The sequence below is a fragment of the Podarcis bocagei genome, assembly GCF_964188305.1.
Source record: "Podarcis bocagei genome assembly, chromosome: 2".
Taxonomy (NCBI): Eukaryota; Metazoa; Chordata; class Lepidosauria; order Squamata; family Lacertidae; genus Podarcis; species Podarcis bocagei.
The window spans coordinates 111,945,711-111,965,203 of record NC_138126.1 but is presented as its reverse complement, the minus strand read 5'-3'; the positions used below and the strand labels follow the sequence as shown (position 1 = coordinate 111,965,203).

General features: G+C 48.9%; 2 protein-coding genes across 2 annotated transcripts in view; one reads left to right on the top strand and one right to left on the bottom strand.

Annotated features, from left to right (window-relative positions):
* Window positions 1-19,493, top strand: part of TUBA1A (tubulin alpha 1a) — an 87,083-nt gene that overhangs the window by 17,579 nt on the left and 50,011 nt on the right. The window lies entirely within an intron of this gene.
* On the bottom strand, window positions 1,297-18,211 carry LOC308580146 (tubulin alpha-1C chain). The gene is made up of 4 exons (XM_081181459.1): window positions 18,053-18,211; window positions 4,420-4,642; window positions 3,014-3,162; window positions 1,297-2,377 (listed from the first exon to the last, which is right to left on the bottom strand). The coding sequence occupies exons 1-4, from the start codon at window positions 18,053-18,055 to the stop codon at window positions 1,403-1,405; spliced, it is 1,350 nt and encodes a 449-aa protein (XP_081037585.1). The 5' UTR covers window positions 18,056-18,211; the 3' UTR covers window positions 1,297-1,402.

Genomic DNA, 19,493 nt, shown 5'->3' with positions numbered 1-19,493 from the left:
AAAGTTGTAGCGCCTCCCTCCAATTTAATAAAGATTGCAGTGAAGGCCAAGCAATCTGTTTGCAGACCTTCTGGTGCATTTCATTACAAAGGCAATGCTTACAAATCCATAAAGTCACATAATGTAAAGAACGGTCAAGAATATCTATGGGGCTTGTTGCATTGGGGGTGGTCAATCTTAGTAACCAGTCATAAGTTAAGGAGAATGTGGACTAAGGTCAAAGGTCCATCAGCAAACTCCTATTTCTCTTTGCTAGTCAATATACAGTGGGACACGGGTGGTGCTGTGGGTTAAACCACAGAGCCTAGGACTTGCCAATCAGAAGGTTGGCAGTTCGAATCCCCGCGACGGGGTGAGCTCCCATTGCTCGGTCCCTGCTTCTGCCAACCTAGCAGTTCGAAAGCACGTCAAAGTGCAAGTAGATGAATAGGTACCGCTCCAGCGGGAAGGTAAACGGCGTTTCCGTGCACTGCTCTGGTTCGACAGAAGCAGCTTAGTCATGCTGGCCACATGACCCGGAAGCTGAACACCGGCTCCCTTGGCCAATAAAGCGAGATGAGCACCGCAATCCCAGAGTCGGTCACGACTGGAACTAATGGTCAGGGGTCCCTTTACCTTTATACAGTGGTACCTCGAGTTAAGTACGTAATTTGTTCCGGAGGCCCATTCTTAACCTGAAACTGTTCTTAACCTGAACACCACTTTAGCTAATGGGGCCTCCCGCTGTCGCCGCCCAATTTCTGTTCTCATCCAGAAGCAAAGTTCTTAATCTGAGGTAATATTTCTGGGTTAGCAGAGTCTGTAACCTGAGGCGTCTCTAACCTGAGGTACCACTGTAATTTCTTTGATACCATTTTAAAGATGTTACTTTGGAGCAGGCCAGAGGAATCTTGTTGATGCAATGGCCAAGTTTCTCAGTATCAAATCCGTAAGCAGGAAAGTGGAGTCATGCGTCCCAGCAGGTGAAAAGATTTTACAACAGAATTGCTAAAGTGCTGCAAATATATAGGTCAGTGCCCTTGCATGCTTCAGTGCACAGCAAATGCCTGTGTTGTCCTGGTGCAAAGACATTCAAGCTTTGCCAACCCTAAGAGCCTGGCCAGTCCAGCTCCACTCATTCAGAAAGCATGTTCTCAGCTGACATCATCTATAGCAGGACCGAGTCCTACAAACCCTTTATGCAACTCTAAAGGACAGGGCACAGACACATGGCTTCCAGTGCTGAATCTTGGACCCAGGCCTACAACTCAGAAGGACAGGGCACGGTTTGTTCTATAAAGAAAGAAACAAGACTGCTTTCAACCAAATGTTTCTTTTTAATGAGTCTAACACAATGGACAGCAGAAGGCATCCAGAAGGAGACAGGAGCGAGAAGTAGAAAACAAACGGATACAAACAGAAATCAGTATTCTTCGCCCTCGTCATCCCCATCGGCACTGTCTGCCCCAACCTCCTCGTAATCCTTCTCTAGGGCAGCCATGTCCTCCCGGGCCTCCGAGAACTCGCCTTCCTCCATCCCTTCCCCAACGTACCAGTGGACAAAGGCACGCTTGGCATACATCAGGTCAAACTTGTGGTCCAGGCGAGCCCAGGCCTCAGCAATGGCTGTGGTGTTGCTCAGCATGCAGACGGCACGCTGCACTTTGGCCAGGTCGCCCCCGGGGACCACCGTGGGGGGCTGGTAGTTGATACCAACCTTGAAACCGGTGGGGCACCAGTCCACAAACTGGATGCTACGTTTGGTCTTGATGGTGGCAATAGCAGCATTGACATCTTTGGGAACAACGTCCCCACGGTACAACAGGCAGCAGGCCATGTATTTACCGTGACGAGGGTCACATTTCACCATCTGGTTGGCCGGCTCAAAGCAAGCGTTGGTGATCTCTGCTACTGTCAGCTGTTCATGGTAAGCTTTCTCGGCAGAGATGACTGGGGCATAGGTGGCCAGGGGGAAGTGGATTCGGGGATAGGGCACCAGATTGGTCTGGAATTCTGTCAGATCTACATTCAGGGCACCATCAAATCGCAGGGAGGCCGTGATGGAGGACACAATCTGGCTGATAAGGCGGTTGAGGTTGGTGTAAGTGGGGCGCTCAATGTCCAGGTTCCTGCGGCAAATGTCATAGATGGCCTCGTTGTCTACCATGAAGGCGCAGTCGGAGTGCTCCAGGGTGGTGTGGGTGGTCAGGATGGAGTTGTAGGGCTCGACGACAGCTGTGGAGACTTGGGGAGCTGGGTAGATGGAGAACTCCAGCTTGGACTTCTTGCCATAGTCAACGGACAGGCGCTCCATCAGCAAGGAAGTGAACCCAGAACCGGTGCCCCCACCAAAACTGTGGAAGACCAGGAAACCCTGGAGACCTGTGCACTGGTCGGCCTGTTGGAAAGACAGAGGTTTTAAAAGACCCCAGCTCAAAAGTTTAATTCAGCTTGAACATAAAGTGAAACCTGCAACAAAACATTGCAGTGGGAGCAGTGGGGGGGGTGTCAGGATCCCCCCTTTGCTATTCCATTCCCCTCTCCCTTCTGATTTTGCATTTTCTCCTCATTCTAGCATCTAGATTTCTATGGACTCTAAGCACACTCAGTCCTCATTTATTGTGTTGTTTTTATGACATTAACTGCTCTGAGCTTGGCTTCAGCCGGGGAGGGTGAGATACAAATAATTAATTAATAATAATAATAATAATAATAATAATAATAATAATAAGAAGAAGAAGAAGAAGAAGAAGAAGAAGAAGAAGTTGAAGTTTTGGAGGGTCCCCATTTGTTCTTTTTTTAAAGGGTTTTGTCTATTCCCAAAAAGCTGGCCATTCCCTCTTGACACGGGCAGTGCTTTTTCTTGCTACAACCATGCTCACATCCGGAACAGAGGAAACAAGAAGGAACATATTAAAGAAATGTCTTTTCTCCATTTATAAAGGGTGCTTTTGTGAAACGTCTTTCCTGTTGTGTTTAGAAGCCCCTGAATACTTCCTTCCCCCAGTCCCACGGGCAGCAGACGTCAACTCACCAGCTTCCTGATCCTGTCGAGGACCAGGTCAATGATCTCCTTGCCAATGGTGTAGTGGCCCCTGGCATAATTGTTGGCCGCATCCTCCTTGCCAGTGATGAGCTGCTCAGGGTGGAAGAGCTGGCGGTAGGTGCCAGTGCGCACCTCATCTGTGGAGAGAAGTGATCCCGAGTGAAATGGTATTTAAGACCATCTGCCCTTGGGGAATCATATTTGTTGTACACCAGGACAAATACATGCCTAAGGCTTCTGAGAAGAAGAAGAGGAGTTTGGATTTGATATCCCGCCTTTCACTCCCTTTAAGGAGTCTCAAAGCGGCTAACATTCTCCTTTCCCTTCCTCCCCCACAAGAAACACTCTGTGAGGTGAGTGGGGCTGAGAGACTTCAAAGAAGTGTGACTGGCCCAAGGTCACCCAGCAGCTGCATGTGGAGGAGCGGAGACGCGAACCCGGTTCCCCAGATTATGAGACTACCGCTCTTAACCACTACACCACACTGAGGAGATTTGGGCGGCATGCCCACCATATAGGTAAAGCACATGACTTATCCCAAGGAATCCTGGGAACTGTAGTTTGTCAAGGGTGCTGGGGATGTTGGCTCTGTGAGGGGGAAACTACAGCTGCTATAATTCTTGTGGGTGGGGAAGAGAATGGGCTTTAAATACATGGTAATTTAAATGTCTCCACCCCCATCGTTCAGCCCAGACACTGAGGTCCAGCTCCGAGGGCCTTCTGGCAGTTCCCTGCCTGCAAGATGTGAGGTTACAGTGAACCAGGCAGAGGGCCTTCTCGGTAGTGGTACCCGCCCTGTGGAATGCCCTCCCATCAGATGCCAAGGAAATAAACAACTATCTGACTTTTAGAAGACATCTGAAGGCAGCCCTGTTTAGGGAAGTTTTTAATGTTTGATCTTTCATTGTGTTTTCAATATCCTGTTGGAAACCGCCCAGAGTGGCTGGGGAGGCCCGACTAGATGGGTGGGGTATAAGTATTATTATTATTATTATTATTATTATTATTATTATTAGACATCCCTATTTTCGAATCCTCGTGACGGGGTGAGCTCCCATTGCTTGGTCCCTGCTCCTGCCAACCTAGCAGTTCGAAGTGTCAAACTGCAAGTAGATAAATAGGTACCGCTCTGGCGGGAAGGTAAATGGCATTTCCGTGCGCTGCTCTGGTTCACCAGAAGCGGCTTAGTCATGCTGGCCACATGACCCGGAAGCTGTCTGCGGACAAACACTGGCTCCCTTGGCCAATAAAGCGAGATGAGCACTGCAACTCCAGAGTCAGTTGCGACCGGACCTAATGGTCCTTTACCTTTTTACCTTTATTTTCACTGGAGAAATGTTGGAGGGTATGTAAGCTACAGCCCCACCTGTAGCCTGTCTTGTTTGTATGCTCACCAATCACAGTTGGCTCCAAGTCTATGAAAACGGCCCTGGGCACATGCTTGCCAGCTCCCGTCTCACTGAAGAAAGTGTTGAAGGAGTCGTCTCCTCCCCCAATGGTCTTGTCGCTGGGCATCTGCCCATCAGGCTGGATGCCATGTTCCAGACAGTAGAGCTCCCAGCAGGCATTGCCAATCTGGACTCCGGCTTGGCCAACGTGGACGGAGATGCACTCGCGCTGTGAAAAGAAGCAGCTATAGTAGTAGCTCCAGCAGAAATACAGCTCTCAGGGAGGTTTCGGTTGAAGGACCGGTCACCACATGACAATTTCCCCACGTGTCAATCAATTACCACCTGTTCCCATGCAAATTCAAGTTTGTGAAATTAAGCGTGACCTGTTCTTAGAAAACATTAACCATTCCCCCCTCCCCTCCGTGGACAAGGTACGCTTCATCAGCTTAAACTCATGTGCAAGTCAACCTGTAACTACTTATCCACTAATTCACAGGGTGACTTTGGGCCGCTAATTGCAGCAGCCTCATTTATCTTCTACTTCAGAAGTGGAGGCGTTTGACTTGCCTCCAGAACTGCAGAGATGAAAGACCAGGTCTCACAAAGGCACTAGCCACTGTTTCTGAGCAAATCTTTGCTAGATAGCTGCTTAGTTAATGGTAGGGCTGCCATCTTTCTAAAAAGTAAAAACCAGGACATCCCAAAGGTTGTTGAGTTTTGGGGTTTTTTTTACAAAAACACACACAATCTTGCTTGAGATCCAGGACAAAGCGCCGACCGACATCAATTCCCTGCCCCCAACATCAATTCCATCTTTGAAATCCCAATAATGTTACAAGTGTAAAATACATTGCAAGTGTCATGTCTTTTGCTACTTGTAATGTGGCAGATATTACGGACAAAATGGAGAGATATAAAATATGGATTATGAAATAATATGCAGTTGAACAGGGGCAATAGGACCCATGGAGGGGAAGACGGAAAATTCTAAATATGGATATGTATTTTATATTGTTATAATTCTATCTTTGTAAAACCAAATAAACTTTATTTCAATAAAAGAAGTCCTGATAATGTCCTGGGAAAACCAGACGTATGGCAGCCCTGGTTACTAGCAGGCTGTTGTGTAATTTTCATGCAACAGAACAGTCCATTCATAAACCCCTATCATTAAGGAAGTCTTCTTGCCCCTTCAGAATTGAAATGCATGTTATTAGAAACTGTGTGCTTACTGATGACTTGTAGAAAAATCCCGAGAGACGAGGGTAGGGTGAGCAAGGATTACTCACCTCCGTCACTGGTGTTGTGCAATGCCAGGTCTATAGGCAACAAAACCGCCACCCTGCGAGATTTCATCATCTCGCAGGGGGTCGACCTGGCTTGTGTGACGGAGACCTGGGTGCGTGAAGGGGATACTGTCACCTTACGAGAGATGGCGCCCCCGGGTTTTTCCGTCCTCCACCAGTCACGGACTGTGGGCCGGGGGGGAGGGGTGGCACTATTAATCCGGGAAGATTGTTCTTTCAGGGCTCTACCACCGCCATCGATCCCCGGCATTGAATGTGTTGGCCTAGTGTGGGGCTCCGAGGTGAGCTTGGCTGTCTGGCTGGTGTACCGGCCACCTAGCGCACCAGCAGCCACCCTGTCAGGCCTGCTGGAGGCGGTGGCCGGCTGGGCCTTGGAGTTCCCTAACCTATTGGTATTGGGGGACTTCAACATCCATGCCGATGCCACTCCCTCCTCACAGGCTCTGGACCTGGTGTCTTCCATGGCAACACTAGGGCTCTCCCAGTTTGTTTCGGGCCCCACACATCAAGCAGGCCACACGCTGGATCTGATCTTTGGCGTCGGTATAGATGTGATCATGTTTCCTTCGATGAAGGTGCCATGGTCTGATCACTACGCTCTGAAAGCCAGGATTGATGTTCCACCCCCACCCTGCTTAGGTGGTGAGCCGATTTGGGCTCGCCCGCGGAGGCTGATGGACCCTGATAGATTCCGTCAAGCCTTGCGGGACCTTTCTCCCCCTGGCGACTCATTGACTGAGCTTGTTGAGGGCTGGAATACCCAGCTCCTGGCAGCCATCAATGAGATCGCACCTAAGCGCCCTCTGCGACCCCGCAGAAACCGGGCTCCCTGGTTTACTGAGGAGCTCCGGAAAATGAAGCGGGACCTCAGACGGCTAGAGCGAGTATGGCGGGGTGCCCGTGACGGAGCCTCAAGAACATCTTATAGGGTTTTTATGAAAACCTACGAGATGGCAGTGAAGGCCGCTAAGAAGTCCTACTTCTCGGCCTCCATTGCATCCGCTAGCTCTCGCCCGGCACAATTATTTAGTATAATTCGGTCTTTAACGTCCCTCGAAGGACAGCCAAATTTAAATAACAATTCGACACACAGCTGTGAGGCATTTGCGAGCTTTTTTGCGGAGAAGGTCCTGTCGCTCCGCCATGACCTCCCTGCCAATTTGGATACAATAAAGGAACTGGAGGCCCCTCGACTGTCCTCGGGTCCAGTATTGGACCACTTTGACCGGATATCCCCAGCCGATGTGGACAGATTCCTCCGAGCTGGAAAACCCACCACTTGTCCTCTCGACCCGTGCCCGTCTTGGCTGATTAGAGTGTGTCCAGACGAGGTGCGGGCCCCCCTGGGGGATATCATCAATTTGTCCCTTGGCACCGGGACATTCCCAGGGGAACTGAAGGAGGCAGTGGTGCGTCCGCTCTTAAAGAAAACATCATTAGATCCCTTAGATCTATCCAATTACCGCCCAGTTTCGAATCTTCCATTCCTGGGTAAGGTGATTGAGAGAGCGGTTGTTGAACAGCTTGGTAGGTTTCTGGATGAAACATCGGCTCTGGATCCATTCCAGTCCGGCTTCCGCGCTGGTCATGGGACCGAAACGGCTCTGGTCGCCCTAACAGATGATCTTCGTAGACAGCTGGACCGAGGCGGGTCGGGGCTGCTGATTCTTCTAGATCTGTCAGCAGCTTTCGACATGGTCGATCACGAACTTCTGGACCACCGCCTCGCCGACGTGGGGATCCAGGGCGCAGTCCTTCAATGGCTGCGCTCGTTTCTCTCTGGTCGGGGACAGAGGGTGGCGCTTGGGGGGGAACTGTCATCCCGCCACTCCTTGGTGTGTGGAGTGCCTCAGGGTGCGATTCTCTCCCCGATGCTTTTTAACATCTTTATGCGCCCCCTCGCCCAGCTTGTCCGGAGTTTTGGGCTGGGCTGCCATCAGTATGCTGATGACACCCAACTCTATCTGTTGATGGATGGCCATCCTGACTCGGCCCCAGACACACTGATCAGATGCTTGGAAGCTGTGGCTGGATGGTTACGTGGGAGCCGGTTGAAGTTAAATCCTTCGAAGACAGAGGTCCTCTGGCTGGGACGGGACGATATAGGATTGAGGGGGCAACTCCCATCTCTTGCGGGGGTGCAATTAGTGCCAGCACCGTCCGTTAAGAGTTTGGGTGTAATCTTCGATACCTCCCTCTCCATGGAGGCGCAGATTGCAGCTATAACAAAGGCGGCATTTTTTCATCTCCGCCAAGCTAAGCAGTTGGCTCCTTACCTCTCTCGCCCTGACCTAGCCACTGTGATCCATGCGACGGTCACCTCCAGACTGGATTATTGTAACTCGCTCTACGTGGGGCTGCCCTTGAGACTGACCCAGAAACTCCAGCGGGTGCAGAATGCCGCAGCGAGACTCCTTACGGGGTCTTCGCTGTGGGATCACATTCATCCGGTGCTATACCAGCTGCACTGGCTCCCGGTGGAGTACAGGATCAGGTTTAAGGTGCTGGTTTTAACCTTCAAAGCCCTACACGGCTTAGGACCCTCGTATCTACGGGACCGCCTCTCCTGGTATGCCCCACAGAGGAACTTACGGTCCTCAAATAAAAACATCTTGAAGGTCCCAGGCCACAGAGAGGTTAGGCTGGCCTCAACTAGAGCCAGGGCTTTTTCGGCTGCGGCTCCAACCTGATGGAACGCTCTGTCACAAGAGACAAGGGCCCTGCAGGACTTGACATCCTTCCGCAGGGCCTGCAAGACAGAGCTGTTCCACCAGGCCTTTGGTTAGGGCACAGCCTGACTCCCTCCTTTGGCAATCTTTACAATACTTTAGTTTATGGTTGCCATCAATTTTGATTTTAATTAATTCTTATGATGTTTTTATAATGTGGCACTATTTTAGTGTTGTTAGCCGCCCTGAGCCCGGCTTCGGCTGGGGAGGGCGGGATATAAATAAAATTTATTATTATTATTATTATTATTATAGAATATTCTGAAGACTCGACAGCACGAAAGCAAAGGCAGCCACAATTCATTGACTTAGAAACAGGATATGTGAAAAATTGATATTTGGAGTTCTTTTCAGCAGGGTTGCCATATTTCAAAACAGAGCTTTTTTTAAAAAAAACAAACCCCAAAGTTGTTGAGTTTTCCCCCCACAAGATCCTGGACAAAGCACCACATTTTGGAAATTCTCCCTGGAAATATGGCAGCCCTCTTTTCAGAAGAATGACGTTCTCACTTCATGCTTCTGTTTGACCATTGGTAATAGAGACAGATGACAGCTTTTGCAACTAACAGCATCTGCCAATCTGAAGAGAACTCAAAATGGAATTCCTACACCTTCAACTGATATGCCTTGCCTTTCACCTTTGAAACAGGAATAATAATATTTTATTATTTGTACCCCGCCCATCGGGCTGGGTTTCCCCAGCCACTCTGGGCGGCTTCCACAGGGACCAAAAATACACTAAAATGTCACACATTAAAAACTTCCCTGAACAGGGCTGCCTTAAGATGTCTTCTGAATGTCAGGTAGATGTTTATTGCTTTGACATCTGATGGGGGTGGAGACGCTCCTTCAGGTATACTGGGCCGAGGCCGTTTAGGGCTTTAAAGGTTAACACCAACACTACTGGGAGCCAATGTAGGTCTTTCAAGTGTTATATGGTCTCGGCGGCCGCTCCCAGTCACCAGTCTAGCTGCCGCATTCTGGATTAGTTGTAGTTTCCGGGTCACCTTCAAAGGTAGCCCCACATACAGCGCATTGCAGTAGTCCAGCTGTCCTGGATACAGAATTGACCTGCGCCTCCATGGACAGCTGTGAGTCCAAAATGACTCCCAGGCTGCGCACCTGGTCCTTCAGGGGCACAGTTACCCCATTCAGGACCAGGGAGTCCTCCACACCAGACCCGCCCCCTGTCCCCCCAAAACAGTACTTCTGTCTTGTCAGGATTCAACCTCAATGGAAGACTTCCCCATCTCCACAAACATTCCAGATTAAAATGTTGTCCCTTTCTTGGTGCCTGAATAGCAGTCTACTGGATGGGCAATGTTAGCAGTGCTCATTCCAAGTATTCTTTAATCCTCAAATCTGGAGTTCTTCACCATACAGACTTGTAGTATAAATAGTCAGAGGAATTGGTTAGGGTGAATTTCATTTCTGAAGGCCATTTTGAAGTCATTAATCCTATTCAGAGGTTTAAATGGGCAGCACAACTTCAATGAGCTCAGCAGTTTCTAAAAAAATTTTTTAGCAAAATGTATCTGCCACTTGACTTTTAAAAGAAACACATCAAATTCGTTCATAGAACCTCAAAGCAGTTTGTGTTTAGGGGTAAGTATGCCCCAATTAATCCTATATTTGGTCTTTCAAGGGAAAGGTACAAACCTCAAGACGACCAGCGGTGAAGTTTTTGCAACAGATTGTTTAAAAGAAAAAGAACTTATCAGAGGCATTCTGTGCTTTTGCTGAAGACAAGAATTTCAAGGCTATACTAACCCTTATCCTGGAATCCTTCTCGCTTAATAATCCCATGTAAATATGCACAAGATGGCAGTTTTAACTCCAGAGGAATGCAGTGGACGTCACTCAAGGAAACATTAAGTAGGATTGTGTAGCCAGTGTGAGAAACAAGACGGATAGGTCAGAGGAAATTCAACTATGGTAGCAATTTGTGAATTGTTCATGCAAAGCAGAACATGTTTTGCATTCTGTCCTTGTTTGAAGACAATGTGCCTCTATTTCCTGGCCTTAAAAGCTTAGAAGGTTCATAAGTAATGTTCTAGCCCATGGGTAGGCAAACTAAGGCCCGGGGGCCGGATTCGGCCCAATCACCTTCTAAATCTGGCCTGCGGATGGTCCGGGAATCAGCATGTTTTTACATGAGTAGAATGTGTGCTTTTATTTAAAATGCATCTCTGGGTTATTTGTGGGGCATAGGAATTCGTTCTTTTCTCCCCCAAAATATAGTCCAGCCCCCCACAAGGTCTGAGGGACAGTGGACCGGGCCCCTGCTGAAAAAGTTTGCTGGCCCGTGTTCTAGCCAGTAATGCATATGGAGAGAGTGTACTTATTGAAGGTACTCTGTCCATTATAATCTGTCTCCCTGCCCCATATTCTTCAACTAGGCTGGTGCTGCTTAAGGAGGAACAAGATGTTTGCATTTATATATTAAGCTTCCATTTAGTAGGCATTTCCTTGTGGAAAAGACTGGTCAAGTGAACAAGCAGTGCCTGAAGCATGAAGCCTAATACAGTGGTACCTCGGTTGATGAACTTAATCTGTTCTGGAAGTCCGTTCTTAAACCAAAGCTTTCTTAAACCGAGGCGAGCTTTCCCTACTGAGGCGTCCTGCCACCGGTGCCCTTCCACCGTTCGGCTTCCATGGCAAAGTTCGCTAAATGGAACACTTACAGTGGTACCTCAGTTACAGGTAGGAAATTACTGGAAGGAATTTTTTTTATAGTGGTACCTCAGGTTACAGACACCTCAGGTTACAAACACTTCAGGTTACAGACTCCACTAACCCGGAAGCAGTACCTCAGGTTAAGAACTTTGCTTCAGGATAAGAACAGAAATCAGGCGGCGGCAGCAGGAGGCCCCATTAGCTAAAGTGGTACCTCAGGTTAAGAACAGTTTCAGGTTAAGAACAGACCTCCAGAATGAATTAAGTTCGTAACCAAAGGTACCACTGTACTTCCGGTTTTGCGGTGTTCGTTTACCCAATAGTTCCTAAACAGGCCTGTTCATAGACCGAGGTACCACTGTATACAGTATACAGTGGTACCTCGGGATGCGAAGGGGATCCGTTCCGGAGCCCTGTTCGCATCCTGAATAGAACATGCAGACGCAACAGCGCATCTGTGGGTCGTGTTTCGCCACTTCTGCGCATGCACGTGACGTCTTTCTGACCGTCTGTGCATGCGCAAGCGGCGATACCCAGAAGTAACACGCTCTGTTACTTCCGGATCGCTGTGGAGCACAACCCGAAAATACTTATCCTGAAGTATATTTATCCCGGGGTATGACTGTACAGTTGCAACAGTCTTGCCCCTTCTTAAACACCACTACTCAAAGAATACGCAGACACAGAGATGAATGAACAAGTGACTGTCCTGGTCAAAGAGTACATTGGAGTGTCTCCAGGTAGAATTATGTTTACAAGACTCCTATAGTCCCTTTAAGTGTGTTGTTGGGGTAGGCCTAAGTTCTAGTCCTTCTGCACTGCCCCCCCAATCTTCTGCCCCTTCCCCAACCTTTCTAAAATCTTAATTTTAAACTGTTTGGACTTTGAGGCTGCTGGGCATGCTTCACAGCACCATGCAGTAACCTGTGATCTTAATTTGCCCCAAAACAAAAACTTGCATCTACTTATGAATAAAAATTGGCATGTGCAATTGCAGGCAAATTTATGCCTTGGGATTTGCCCTGAATCTCTCAGGGCAATCCCCTGGTCCTTCATATATCTCAGCTGCTAGTTGTTGGAAGTCCATTGTCCACATATTTTCCATGGGCAGCTTTGAAATCTCATTACTTGTTCGGATCATTCATGTACATCCCTAGAGTAGCAAAGTGTTTGCAGCTCAACAAAAGGCCAGGCTAAGTTGTTGCTATGTCACTGAACATCCCAGGCATTTGGAAACTATGGCTGGATAGGTCTCAGCAATGGTTAAAAGTACAGACCACTTAATACAGAGAAGTCCCCAGCAGAAACAGCTGTGGGGATAGTTGTTTAACTAGTCCTATAATAAGATAAGAGGGACGCAGGTGGCACTGTGGGTTAAACCACAGAGCCTAGGACTTCCCGATCAGAAGGTCGGCGGTTCGAATCCCCACAACGGGGTGAGCTCCCGTTGCTTGGTTCCTGCTCCTGCCAACTTAGCAGTTCGAAAGCACGTCAAAGTGCAAGTAGATAAATAGGTATCGCTCCGGCGGGAAGGTAAACGGCGTTTCCATGCGCTGCTCTGGTTCGCCAGAAGCGGCTTAGTCATGCTGGCCACATGACCCGGAAGCTGTATGCTGGCTCCCTCGGCCAATAAAGCAAGATGAGCGCCGCAACCCCAGAGTCCGCGACTGGACCTAATGGTCAGGGGTCCCTTTACCTTTACAATAAGATAAGAAGCCAAAGATAAAGTGGTATGGATAGCACAAAGTAACGGGGGCAAAAAAAACACTAACAAGGGGATGTGGCTGCAGGTCATCAGTCAGCAATGGAGATTTCGAAGCTGGTGATTTTTGGAAACCAGCGTGGACCGCGGAGAGGAAGATGAGGAGCAAATTGTACTCTGTTTTGGACTAGCTCACCAGACCTTAAGAGCTCCAATTTCCAAGACTCATTTCCTCAAGTGCAGCACCAGGAAGTCTCTTTAGACATTTCTACAGTCTACAGGGACGCAGGTGGCGCTGTGGCCTAAACCACAGAGCCTAGGGCTTGCCAATCAGAAGGTCAGCAGTTTGAATCCCTGCGACGAAGTGAGCTCCCATTGCTTGGACCCTGCTCCTGCCAACCTAGCAGTTCAAAAGCACCTCAAAGTGCAAGTAGACAAATAGGTACCGCTCCGGCGGGAAGGTGAACAGCGTTTCCATGTACTGCTCTGGTTCGCCAGAAGCAGCTTAGTCATGCTGGCCACATGACCCGGAAGCTGTCTGCGGACAAACGCCGGCTCCCTCGGCCAGTAAAACAAGATGAGTGCCGCAACCTCAGAGTCGTCTGCAACTCGACTTAACGGTCAGGGGCCCTTTACCTTTACAGTGCTTGAATAGTCTAGTCCTGTGGTAGCATATTACACTGATCCTGGTTTGACTGCACTGGCTACCAATGAGTTTCTGGGCCCAATTCAAAGTGTTGGTTTCGACCTATAAAGCCTTAAATGGATCAGGACCACAATACAGTCATACCTCGGGATGAATACGCTTCGGGTTAGGCAGATTTGGGTTGCACTCCGCGGCGACCCGGAAGTAACGGAGCACATTACTTCCAGGTTTCGCCATGCGTGCATGCGCAGACTGTCAAAATGACATCACGTGCATGTGCAGAAGCGCCGAATCATGACCCGCGCAAGCGCAGACATGGGTTACATTCGCTTCAGCATGGGAACGGGGCTCCGGAACGGATCCTGTTTGCATCCCAAGGTACCACTGTACCTCAAGGCCTGCCTCTTTCCATATGAACATACCTGGACCCTGAGGTCATCTTCTGAGGCCCTTCTGTGTGTGCCTCCTCAAGAGATCTAGAGCAGGGGTCAGGTCCACTGTCCCTCAGACCTTGTGGGGGGCCGGACTATATTTTGACGGGGGGGGGGGGGAGAACGAATTCCAATGCCCCACAAATAACCCAGAGATGCATTTTAAATAAAAGCACACATTCTACTCATGTAAAAACACACTGATTTCCAGACTGTCCACGGACCGGATTGAGAAGGCGATTGGGCTGGATCCAGCCTCCGGGCCTTAGTTTGCCTACCCATGATCTAGAGCAGCCTTTCTCAAACTGTGGGTCCCCAGATGTTGTTGAACTACAACTCCCATCACCCCTAGCTAGCAAGGCCAGAGCTCAGGGATGATGGGAGTTGTAGTCCAACAACATCTGGGGACCCACAGGTTGAGAACCGCTGATCTAGTGTGTGGCAACACAAGAACAGACCTTCTCTGCAGTGGTTCCCCATTTGTGGAATACTCTCCCCAGGGAAGTTCACCTGGCACCTTCGTAAAACATTCCTTTTTAACCAGGCCTTTGGTTTATTTGATTGACATCCTTTGCCTTTTTAAAATGTGGTTTTTTTGGGGGGAGGGTGTTATTGCAGTGTTGTTTTTATTTTGATTATTTATTCTGTGGTTTAGCATTTTTTTATTTTGCTCTGTGAACTGCCCTGAGACCTCTGTGTATAGGGTGGTATATATATTCAATAAATAAATAAATAGCTAACATATCCCAATATCGCTGGAGTGCAACTCCCAACCATGATGAATGGCCTTGCTGGCTGGAGCTGATGGAAACAGGTGAGTCACCCAGTAACCGTCTGGACTCCAAAATACACTTTATTGGATATTTGTATATTTCTATTTCTTTATTAAATTCATATACTACCCTTCATCTGAAGATCACAGAGCAGTTTACAGCAGAAAGATACAAAAGGAAAACACAAAATACATATAAATGACAAAAAAACCTCCTATAACGACACTTGGTTGTGTTTAGTCTAATTTCACAGAAAGAGAAACTTTTCCATCATATCTGGACAAACAATTAATTACTGTACAGGCTATTTAAACCGCAAAGAGATAGTTGGAAGTCAATAAAACTAATAAGGGACTCAAACTAGTATGAAGGTAATTTCTTCTTATGATTTTGTGTATAGATTATTCAAGTTATGGTTTGTACTCCTTAAATAATGTTGTTGATAAATATTTTTCTGTCTTGTTTAGGGTTTCCCCCTTTTTTCCTGTTCGTAAGCTGAGTTTATCTTTTTTCAATGTTTCACATTATATCCTTTTGCGCTGCTATCTTACGTATCTTTTATTTACTTTTTTGTAAACTTTGGAAATGTATTGAAATAAAAAATTAAAAAATAAACACATGACCAAAAAAAGCAATAACACCCACTCACAAACAAATGCTGTAATTTATTTATTACATTAATGGCTATCCCTGCCATCAACTATATTCTAAGATTAACTGTGTTACATTTATGGCATCTTCAATTTGAGCCTGTTCTGCTTCCATTCTTTTAATAATCTGCACAGAGAGATGCTCGACTGTAACAGCCACAATTGCAGGCCCTGTGTTCAGAGCTCTTCCCTTGATAAAAAAATAGGCAAGGTCCGGATATTATAGGGGAGCCTGAGTTCAAGGGAATCGTGGTTCCTAGTCTGTAATGCTTGCTTCCTCAGGTGTGCCCATCTAATCTAGATGCTAATGGGTAGATGTTTCAAAACCAACTATTTTGAATACCTGACTAGATTAGGCTTGCTGTAGCTGGTTGTTTGCGGTGGAGGCAGTATTCAGCAACAGCTGAAAACAGAAGAGAAGGCTACCCACACGACAGATCCAAGGCGGGGTGGGGCTTACCTGCCCCCACCCCGAATATTTTATTGAAGTTGGCATCCCTGGTGCAGACATATATAAACTTTATGAAGTAAATAAATCACTACTTGCTGAGCAGCCTCATACATTTTTTATTGACGCTGGAACTGCATCTTGAGTGCTTTACTACATCCCTTTTCGATTATAAAAATTCTACCTTCCATTGTCCTTCCTTGACTCTGGCTGTACGTGCCACATCTTCCAGCACATGTTAAAAGAAGTTTCGTCCTTTTCACCAGCAGCTGGGCATTATGCAATGCCGCAGAAAGCCACTCTGGGCGGCTTCCAACAAAGATTAAAAATACATCAAAATGTCACACATTAAAAACTTCCCTGAACAGGGGTGCCTTCAGATGTTTTCTAAATGTCAGGTAGTTTGACATCTTTGACATCTGATGGGAGGGTGTTCCACAGGGTGGGCGCCACTACCGAGAAGGCCCTCTGCCTGGTTCCCTGTAGCTTTGCTTCTCGCAGTGAGGGAACCGCCAGAAGGCCCTCGGCACTGGACCTCAGTGTCGGGGCAGAATGATGGGGGTGGAGACGCTCCTTCAGGTATACTGAGCCGAGGCCGTTTAGGGCATCTCTTTGCAAGAGCAGCTGGCAAGTCCAAACTTGGCTACTTTCGCTTTCAAGATGCTACCCAAGCCCAAAGGAGCTTGCCTTTTAAGTCTTACCCAAACAGCTTAGGCTGGCACTTTTGCAATGGGCATTTGGAAACAGAGCGGTTTTTAGAGAGCTGTGATTTGGAGAAGCTCTCTGCTTCACAGCACTTCCTTCTTTTAACCAATAGCCAAAATAAGCAAGCACTGGTTCGGTTCTTCGACAGGCCCCTTCCACCACATTCTCTGCACCCTGCTTGTGTAGATCTTTTGAACCCTGCTGCGTTAAGCGTCTTAGCATGCTGTGTCCAAAGTCAAGAAGGGAGATGGTGCCAGGAAACTGTCATTCTGAGCTTAAGAGGGTCACGTCCTGCCGCTGAGCATCGCAAAAGCAAGATAACCGCGCAGTCTGGAGGATCTTGGAAATAGCTTATTTGCAGATCCATGGAGACCCATTTCTCAGAATGAATAAAGGGACGTTTCTAGCAACCCCCAGTGGCGTAGCGTGGGGGGTGCAGGGGGGGCCGGCCGCACTGGGCGCAACATCTGGGGGTTAGGGTTAGGGGGTGCAAATCCACGGGTTAGGGGGCGCAAATCCACGGGTTAGGGGGCGCAAATTACTTGCCTTGCCCCGGGTGCTGACAACCCACGCTACGCCACTGGCAACCCCTCCCTGTTTCTCGCACATACTATTATCCTCCTGGGCCTGTCTTGTTGCTCCTTGACTACCTATGAATCCTGCTTCTGGCTTATCTCCTACCAGGCTCTACAGAGCTGCAAGAGAGCAACAAATACACTCCAAGCCCTCTCCCCCAGGATTATCAGTATCCAGCGCCTGACTCAGGCAGAGAAGGCACCTCACGTCAGCTAAATCGAGATTCAGAAAAGTTCCCCAGAGCCGGGTTCGCCCGCTGGGTGGGAGTGGATGTCTATTATTATTATTATATTATTATTATTATACATGAGGAAGCTGGCAACAGAGCTGCGCATCCTGCCCACATCCCTAACCCTCAGAGCATTATTTTGCTCACCCCACGCCTGGCCTGCGGAAAGAGCCTGGATGCGGCTCCTCAAGACATCAGCCCAACAGACACGTGTCTGCGCGTTACGATCCCCACGTCCTACACGCAAGTGCTCTTCCCTCGATTTTTTTTGTTTTCCTAAGCGCTGGGTCCCATCGCAGGAGTCAGAGAAAAGCTCCAGCGCAGCCGATGGGGCCAGGGGCCATCTCCCGAGGGGAAGGGAAGGGCGACTCGACGCCACACCTCCCCATTCACACGAAATCTCAACCTAGCGCCCTTCAGCCACACCCGTGACCGGCTTACCGCTACACACGTGTTCCGGGAGACCCAGCTGGCTGCCTACACGCGCAGGACACGGTGCCAACGCCCTGGGGTGCCCGAGCACCCACAAAATTGCCCACGAAGGGGCCAGGCACCCACAAATTTCGGGGCCAGGGCTGTGCACGCTGCATGGCACCCACGGGCCCAGCTGACACTCCCGGGACACAGTCCTGCGCGCCTTCCCAAGACCCACGAGGAAACACGCATTGCGCTTTAACCAGCCTTGTTTTCCCTTTCCCAAGGCACCAAAATCCTCAGAACCGAAGCCGAGGTGAAGCTGCAGGAGCACCCGACCCAAGACTTACCATGTTTCCCGGCAGGCAGGATAGAGACCAAACAGATAAAGGAGAAAGAGAAGGCTGAGAAACGGGATGAGCTCCGCCTTCCTCACGAACCGACCCGTTCAGGGAGTCGCCAGTGAGCAAAAACTTCTTCCCAACTTTAGCACTTTGCCGGGAGCGGGGGGGGGGCTTTTACTTTTATAAGGCGTGAGTGACGTAGGCAACGGGGGCGGGGCTTCGTGGCTGGAACAGAAGGGGGGAGAGGGAGGCGCACCGCCCCCGCTCTGACCCCTGATTGGCACGTTCGAATTCCCCGAAAGGGGAAGGCGGGGACGAGCGAGCTCAGAATTCGAACCCAGACCCGAGCTAAAGGCGCTTTCCACCTCCACGAAACAGAGTTGGGGTGCCAACTTGAATAAAATGTGCGGGGCGGGGGGCAAGCAGGTAAGCCCCGCCCCGCGCAATCGATCACAAAACACACACACCCCCAATGGCAATGCCCAGCAACTTTTTTTGGGGGGGTGCCAGCCCCCTCAAATATTTTGTATGGGGTGGGGGGGAAGGACCGCACCCCCACGCTTCCCATGCCTGCAAATGAAAGCATGTCTTACCTGAAAGTTAATTCCATCTTAAATAACAGGACTTATTATCTGAGCCAGCTTTTCCTGCCTGTGGTTCTGGAGGGATGCGTTGGGCCATGACTGAAGTATTGGACTGAACACAAAGACTTGATTGTCGTCCTGTACTTCCCACAGATTTTCCTACTATTATCATAAAGGTAAAGTGACCCCTGACCATTAGGTCTAGTCGTGACGGACTCTGGAGTTGTGGTGCTCATCTCGCTTTATTGGCCGAGGGAGCCGGCGTACAGCTTCCGGGTCATGTGGCCAGCATGACTAAGCCACTTCTGGAGAACCAGAGCAGCGCACGGAAACGCCGTTTACCTTCCCGCTGGAGCGGTACCTATTTATCTACTTGCACTTTGATGTGCTTTCGAACTGCTAGGTTGGCAGGAGCAGGGACCGAGCAACGGGAGCTCATCCCATCGTGGGGATTTGAACTGCTGACCTTCTGATCGGCAAGCTCTAGGCTCTGTGGTTTAACCCACAGCATGTCTTACTTGAAAGTTAATTCCATCTTAAATAAAATGACTTATTCTTATCTGAGAAAGCTCTTCCTGCCTGTGGTTCTTGAGGGATGCGTTGGGCCATGACTGAAGTATTGGACTGAGCACAAAGACTTTATTGTTTTTATGTCCTTCCCCCAGATCTTCCTACTGTTATATCCAATTCTGCAGTCTCGTGAGAAATCTTGCAAGCTGATTCTCTGCTATGCAAGGGCTCCCAGCCCTGCTTTAGGCTGATTTAATGTTGATAGCTGTTACCTGACCTACGGGGTCTCGCTGCAATTAAAGCAACCTGCCATCTTCATTCCCCCACAGCACTCCTGGATGGTTGTGCCCTGG